General features: G+C 35.5%; 2 protein-coding genes across 3 annotated transcripts; one reads left to right on the top strand and one right to left on the bottom strand.

Moving 5' to 3' along the window:
* Positions 1 to 488: 488 nt before the first annotated feature.
* On the top strand, positions 489 to 2,850 carry LOC108206476 (CBS domain-containing protein CBSX5). Its single transcript, XM_017376790.2, has 2 exons — positions 489 to 915; positions 1,854 to 2,850. The coding sequence occupies exons 1-2, from the start codon at positions 596 to 598 to the stop codon at positions 2,635 to 2,637; spliced, it is 1,104 nt and encodes a 367-aa protein (XP_017232279.1). The 5' UTR covers positions 489 to 595; the 3' UTR covers positions 2,638 to 2,850.
* Positions 2,851 to 3,303: 453 nt separating this feature from the next.
* Positions 3,304 to 6,858, bottom strand: LOC108205669 (uncharacterized). Of its 2 annotated transcripts, XM_064088290.1 has the most exons (4): positions 6,532 to 6,671; positions 4,838 to 6,425; positions 4,452 to 4,542; positions 3,304 to 3,802 (listed from the first exon to the last, which is right to left on the bottom strand). In XM_064088290.1, exons 2-4 carry the CDS (start codon positions 6,272 to 6,274, stop codon positions 3,618 to 3,620), a joined length of 1,713 nt encoding a protein of 570 aa, XP_063944360.1. In that variant the 5' UTR covers positions 6,275 to 6,425; positions 6,532 to 6,671; the 3' UTR covers positions 3,304 to 3,617. The 2 variants fall into 2 exon arrangements, with proteins under 2 accessions (XP_063944360.1, XP_063944359.1); XM_064088289.1 differs by having other exon boundaries at positions 4,838 to 6,858.
* Positions 6,859 to 7,439: the final 581 nt, after the last annotated feature.

The following is a 7,439-nucleotide window of genomic DNA, read 5'->3' as shown; positions in this document are numbered from 1 at the left end:
TTAAAAGTTCAAGAAATTTATAATCTTTTTCTAAGATTATAGAACATAATAACGATCTCAGATTTCAAATTTCGCTATTTCTTATATACAAGATTATAATTATATATAAGGATATAATGTCATGGTAATACTTCTGAAGCAAATATATTTGAAAACGATTATAAAAAAGGAAAATGAGCAGAAGCATGTCCATAATTATTTTATAAAAATTATTACATTCGATTCTGGACCATACTCTAAATATAAGGTAAAAGTTTAAAATCTTATTAAAATTAAAATGAGGAAGCATGCCAACAATTATTTTAGAAAAATCCGATTCTATAACTCTATAAAAATTTAAGATCAGTATTTAAAGACAATTATCACTCATAATTTAATATAAATAAATAATACAGTAAGCAAACAAGCTGTCAAAAAGGTAAGAATTAAAAACCACAACTGGCAATTACGGTACTCTGCGCCTATAAATACCTCCATTCTCCATGTATTCCACAGAACATCTTGAATATCTTTGAAAATCTTCGGCCTCCTCAGACCCCTCTATATTTTCTCTCTCTAAACCCCTCCTTTCTCTCTCTAGAATCTTCTTCGTTGTATGGCAGTAAGCATTTTGGCAAGAGAGGTATCGGACCTTTGTCTTGGCAAGCCTCCGCTACGGCTGCTTCCGGCGACTTCCACCGTCGCGGAATCGATCACCGAGTTGAAACGGTCCGGCGAAAGCTATGTGAGCGTGTGGAGCTGTGAATCTGCCGGCGGCGATTATATTTGCGTCGGAAAGATTTGCATGGTGGACGTGATATGTTATTTGTGCAAGGAGGAGAACATTGTTCGCCCTCTGGCTGCTCTCCGGTCACCGCTTTCCGAGATCTTGCCAAAGGTTTCCGGTATTGTTCGTCACTTGGAAGCCAATACTAGGTATATAAATAATTTTTTTTATTAATTATATTTTTTTATTAATTTGATTTGAGGTTGTTAATATTGAAATTTCGAGATTGGTCTTTGTTGATAGAATACCGGAGAGATTTATTTCATTGAATTAAATCAAACGAGATATGGGTCCGAATTCTTGTCTATGGGCTCTTATGAGAAAGATGAATAATTGGAAATGTATAGCTGGGACACCAAAGTATTGTTAGAAATTGATCAATACGAGGGATTAATCGAAATCGGGTACTTAATTGGGTAAATGGATCAACTTAGACGTAAGAAAGATCTCACATTGGTTTCAATAAGTATGTGATGTAAATTGATTTAATTTGATTTGAACGTTCATGATAATGTGAAAGCAGAACTTTCTAGAGATTTTGTGTTTGATTTTTTTTTTTTTTTTTTTTCAATTATTGTTTGCCACTTTTTCTATTTTGAGGACCTTGTTATTGACAAATGACAATTCATCTGAGGAATTCTTTTCTGGTATAGCTTTTGTATTGTGTAGTTTTCTACTTGTATTGTGGTTGCAATCTAATCCCAGAGAGGTCTGTTGGGAAATTGAAATAAGTTGTATTTCGATTTTCTTCTTTGGGCAGGGGAATACTTTCCCAGATTAATCACAAATCATGAAAACAGACTACATTGGTGCTTGTAATAAATCCTCTGTTTGTCTCTTTAAACTTAGTCATCTTTCATGATAATGAAATATGGATTAGTCTGGGATGTTGGGAAAAAAACTCCAAATTTGCCCCATTATGCTCCACCGACGTTCTAGGAATTCAGGTGCAGTATCTAATGCTTATAATGTTGTACTATAGAGTTTGAATGGTAACAATTGTTAGTGTGGCATGATGATTTGATTTCGGTGGCATTGGGTTATAATAGCCAGTATGGTTTCTGATATGTCTTCTTTGTATATACAGCTTATTGGAGGCAATCGACTATATCCTTGATGGGACGCAGAACTTGATTGTACCTGTACAGAACAATTCGAGAAAAAGGGTCCTGAGAAAACCATCTTCATTCTGCTGGCTAACACAGGAAGATGTCGTTCGCTTCCTCCTCAACTGCATAGGGGTGTTCTCTCCTGTTCAGACATTTACAATTGAGTCGCTAAATATGATTGATGGAGATATAATGACTGTGCACTATGATTCCCCTGCTTCCTCTATTTTGTCCTTGATTTCTCAATCTCACATCGAGCAAAGTTCAATTGCAGTAATTGATCAAGAAAATCGACTGATAGGCGAGATCTCTCCCCTCACTCTTGCCTGTTGTAATGAAGCGACTGCAGCCGCTGTTATGACTCTTTCAGCTGGTGATCTCATGGCCTACATTGATTGCGGCAATCCATCAGAGGAATTGATTCAGCTGGTGAAGTCGGAGCTGCAAACGAGAGAGCTAGCAGGAATGTTGGAACTTTTGGAAGAATTTTCCATCTCATCTTCATCTTCCAGCTGTTCTTCAGACGAGGAGTTAGGATCCGCGAGGTATTCAGGATCCAATCGGAGTTCCATAGCAAGGAGGTCCGAAGCAATCATATGCTATCCATGGAGCTCTTTAATGGCAGTGATGATTCAAGCACTAACGCATCGCGTGAACTGTGTCTGGGTTGTTGAAGAGGATTTCAGCTTGGTCGGAAATGTGACATTAGCAGGAATGCTGAAAGTTTTTCGCAGCATTGCTGCTTCTCGGCTTAAACAATAACCATTATTAATAACTATTAAGTTATCCTGAGTTGTCACGAAGTAGACATGTTATGATCAACTTGGTTGTGTGCGTGATGTGATGCGACTTGGCTATTAAAAACTTTCATCACTGTGATTGTATTTTTGAAAATTTTCTATCAGACTACCTAGCCTATTTTGTTAGAAACTTAAATTATTGTTTTGTTCGAAATCTATGCATATATTGCGATGACTACTTAGTTGACATGGAGAGACGATGAAGGGTGTTTCTTTGCGTCAACAAATCGACAATGCTCGAGAAGAAATGCAGTATTGCCCGTTTTTTATCCCTAAGAGAGGACACTCGTTATTTTATCCCTAATAGAGGACAACGAGTGGCTCCCGCTGCAGCTGAGAAAAATAGCAGTAACATTTTATAAGATATCGTACAATAGATGATCAGATCATATCCTTCGAGCAACGTTCTCGAAAACTCAACTCCCATGGCCTAATCCGCCTTCTCCTAAACCGGCCTTCCGCGTCCTCAACAGACCCTCTGCAACTCAATCATTACTTAACTTTGTCATTTTGTGACCATTTTCAACTAATCATTTGCTTCAATCATTGTCTAAGTGTCACTCACAATCAATCTAGTGACTGCTAGAATCACAATTAAATGCATATAGATCAAAGTTGCTGAGGCCTGTAAGTATCAAGTGCTCCATTAGATTTCCTTAATAACAAGAGTAACTGGAGGACAGTAGATTAAGATTTACACAGTTTATTGACTTGGTGAATTTCCTGAAAATACACTACCCAAAAAATATCGCACATTTGACTACATGTATATCACACATTCAGCATCTGTAAAATTGACATGATGTTAGATGTACTGTATAATATTCCTGACAAAACTAGTTGATTGTCTTGCATTCTCAAGGAGATGCACCAGGTAAAATGGTAAAAAATGAGGGTGTCAAACAAAAGACCTCAGGGGCACCCTTCACCAATATCTTATATTCATCTGTAATTCATCTCAGATATGCATGATACCAAGGCTTTCCTAACTTGAAGATTGTCCGAGTCCATATCAAGTGCGTCTTCGTAAAGCCTCTTTGCCTGTTGAAGTAACTTTACTTTCTCTCTACTATTCCTTGTCCTTAAACGAGATCTTTGTTGCAAAGCGACACCCCATCTGTAAAGAGCTGCAATCCAACAGTGCCACTATTTAATTAAAAAACTTCAAAAAAATTGATGAAAATACCCTTTTCTTTCCTGAACAATAGTCTTTACGACTTTTGTATGGACTTGAGGGTGTATAAAAAATGAATGCTTACATATACTTCTTTCAAGTTAATTTTGAGCATTAGCATCCAGTCAAGCAAATCTTATATAGCAAAGGAGAGGTCACTTGCATTTTACATTGTTATTAGTGCATTCTGTAATAATTCATTTGTAGACAAATAAAGTGCATGACATGGTGCAGGAAAAAAATATCCACAGATAAAAATCAGCTGCTCAAATACTTTTCTTATGTAGACAAGTTAAAATCAGGAATGCTTTATATGACACCCATAGTGGACTAGTTTAACACATTAGTTTAACTTGAGGAATGAGGAATGAGGATAACTTAAAAGCTACATCAGTGAACAAAATTGATACTCCGTATGAAAGAATAACATATTGTCAAAAGCAGCACAATGAATCTAGACATATCAAGGCACTGAAGTAGCTATCTACTTTCTAACTCTATAAAGCTCATGTATACACTGTTACATAGTAGCATTAATATCTCTGTGTGGAAAACTTAAAGCAAAACTAAGATGCCAGTTTGACATAGAAATTATAGCGTACCATCAGGTCCATGGGTGTTGCTTTTCGACATCATTGCATCAAATTTATCTATTGCTGCCAGGAACACCTTGTCAGCATCGAGAGCTGCTTCCTAAAAGTCATAAAAGCAATCAAAAGTTATAAATTGTGAAGTATGAGTGCAATAAATGCATCCTCACCCTAAAACCAGCAAAGTGTCTCAAATAATAACACTATAATACTTGTATGAAATGGTTAAGATATAATAATAAAATGGGAAGCATGTCAAATAACTAGAAACAACAATACAGGCCTATTTGGTTCTTTTTATTTTTATGGCAAATAGAATTTCATACTCGATTTTGTTATATGCTATTTATGCCATAAAAAGAGAGAAAAAAAGCAATTAGTTATGTTGAGGATCTTACAGGTCCAATATCTGCAATTAATTGTGCTCGGAAGGACAGGGCAAGACCCCAATTGTACAGGGCTCTCATATCATCACCGTCAATTGACAAGGCTGATCTATATTTCCTGCCTGCCTCAACAAGGAGCTCTTCACACTCTTGACAAACATTAATAAGAACTGATGCAAGTTCTTCTTTACTGCAAGCTTGACCATCTAGTCCTTTAGAATAATAATCCTCTTCAAATAATGAGGCATTGCTTCTCCAAAGCCGAGCTCTCAACTCACGACTGACCTTTAATTTAAGTTCTCCATGTAGTAGGTATGTGTTTCCCAGCTGGCCCATAGCCAGTAAGCTCATAGGCTTCAACTCTATGGCCTTTGATAATAAAAGGGCAGTCTCCTGCAATGCATTCTCTGCATCTCCTTCATTACCTCTACTCTTTAAAGTTTCCCTGGCTTGTTTTAAAAGGGCATTGGCTTCCATAAGATATCTGTTGAACAGTATATCATCAATGACCTTTGAAGAAGTAGAAGAAGCAAAGTCAGTCTCTTGTGCAGATCGAGTACTAGTGTAAGATGATTTATCCTCAGATCTGACCGTTTCCCTGATACGATTCTCATATATTTCTTCTTTGCTCTGATCAATGTGGACGGAGGCCTCAAAGTTTTCTTTACTTTCCATCTCTACTGGTTCGTGCCCAGCTGATTGGCTGACATCGAAATCTAAATCAAACGAATCAACACCAGATGTATATGCTTTAGCAGTATTGTATTTACCTTTCTTCCTATAGATATTTTCATGACCCATGAACCCTGTGCTTTTATCCTCATAATTATACTCTTTACTCTCAAAAACTCTACTAGCATTGAATTCAAAGTCTGACGTATATATTCTCCCATTTTCAGCTATCACTTTAGTTCTTCTGGTTCCATCATTTGCTTGTTTGATCCTGTTCTGTATATAATCAGGTTTTTCTCTAGATGATCTTGTACGACCATATACTACACTACCATCGGACACAGAGCTTCGACGCCTTTCTTCAACTGAAGGAGCCAAGATGCTTACCCTACGCGCATCATCCACCTTCATATTCGTTGACTCCTTATCTACATCTTTTGATTTATGAGACTTTAAGTTTGCAGACTTCTCCTGAAACATACTAACCAAAAACTGAGATAAGTCAAACTTCTTCCCATCAGTCCCTTTCTTCCTCTTACTCGAATGCTGCTTTTCTGTTTGCTGAACTTCTTGATTCTCAACCACCAAACTCTCTATACAATCATGAACAATATTTCTTGCATTCAATGCAGAAGAGCCAATCATTTCCATGGACACAACATACCTTTCCAAGTCATCAACCGTAATTCGATTATCTTTAAGACAATTACTAATATCATTCCTCAACTCCAATATTCGACCATCCAGACCACCAAACAAACCCATCAAATTATTCATTTTCTCAATCGCAACATCGATATTATCACCAAACTTAACTTTTTTCTCAGACCCATTTAAACTCAACCCATTATTAACAAACCCAAATGAAAACCCAACAGCAAAAACAACAGCACAAGCAGGGATCACAACAATAGAAGAAACCCTAACCCTAGAAACAGCCAAAGCACAAACAAACCCCAAAAGATAAACAAACACAAATTTCTTGTCATTCAATCCAATAGAATTCATAAAGTTACTGAGCTGATTAGACTCACCAGCCACAACTGAGTCACCACCGAGTCTCATATCATCCCATCCACCAAAGTTCAGTGAGTCTGCAGATGAGCTCGAACAGAAAGGTACAGTTTTGGGTGGGTAAAAATGCAATCTTTTGGGGGGAAAGTTGAGAAAATTTGGAACTTTATGATTATATAGTGAAGGGTAATAGTATATAAATTTTGGGGGAATGAGAGAATTGGGAATTAGGGTTTCCATTTCCAATCAGGATTTAGTGAAATGGAGATTTTTGTTGTTGAGACAATTTGGATCATAGATGGCAATCCTGTTCAGTTTCAACTGAACTGACATTTGTTTGTCCAGATGGAGGGTAGTTTCGTAAATGTGTTGCTCTCTCCCTCGTACGAATATATGTTCATTTATTTTGACCGATCAAAATGACTAGTTCCATAGTTTTTGAGATTTAAATATGAATTTTAATTTTTATATATTTGCAGATAAGAACCGTTATTTTTAGATTTTCTTATTTCATAGAGAGATTTTAATATAATACTAAAAAAATATTTATATATAATATTTAATATAAAATATAATTTATATCTTTGATGTTATAAATCAGATAAAATATATATTTCGTAAGGGGACTATTTATCGTATTTTTCATATTTTAAATAGAAAAAGGATTTTAATTAAAGCTGATAATATAATCTTTTTGTTTATTTGAATTAGATCCACGAGAACCTTCAAATATTGTGTTTTAATAAAATATTCGATCCGAAGTTTTGCAAATAAAATAAGATTTATATTATAAAACTTATAATTTTATTTATTTTTTATTTGTTATTCTTATTGGAATATAACTGTTAAATTATTATTAATTTTTTCAGTTTTACTGAAATGAAAATTTTGACTTTAATCATGTATAAATTAGTGTATAAAATATTAT

This window comes from Daucus carota, chromosome 2 (genome assembly GCF_001625215.2).
Source record: "Daucus carota subsp. sativus chromosome 2, DH1 v3.0, whole genome shotgun sequence".
Classification (NCBI taxonomy): Eukaryota; Viridiplantae; Streptophyta; class Magnoliopsida; order Apiales; family Apiaceae; genus Daucus; species Daucus carota.
The sequence above is the reverse complement of the archived record's forward strand: the minus strand, read 5'-3'. Positions and strand labels throughout refer to the sequence as shown.

Bases quoted from the DNA above. Each gene is read 5' to 3' on its own strand.
- LOC108206476 (XM_017376790.2), top strand. From the start codon at position 596: ATGGCAGTAAGCATTTTGGCAAGAGAGGTATCGGACCTTTGTCTTGGC. The intron at 916-1,853 runs GTATATAAATAA...TTGTATATACAG, and splicing joins CACTTGGAAGCCAATACTAG to CTTATTGGAGGCAATCGACT.
- LOC108205669 (XM_064088289.1), bottom strand. From the start codon at position 6,751: ATGGAAACCCTAATTCCCAATTCTCTCATTCCCCCAAAATTTATATAC. The intron at 4,543-4,837 runs GTAAGATCCTCA...TATGACTTTTAG, and splicing joins TAATTGCAGATATTGGACCT to GAAGCAGCTCTCGATGCTGA. The intron at 3,803-4,451 runs GTACGCTATAAT...GTTGGATTGCAG, and splicing joins CAACACCCATGGACCTGATG to CTCTTTACAGATGGGGTGTC.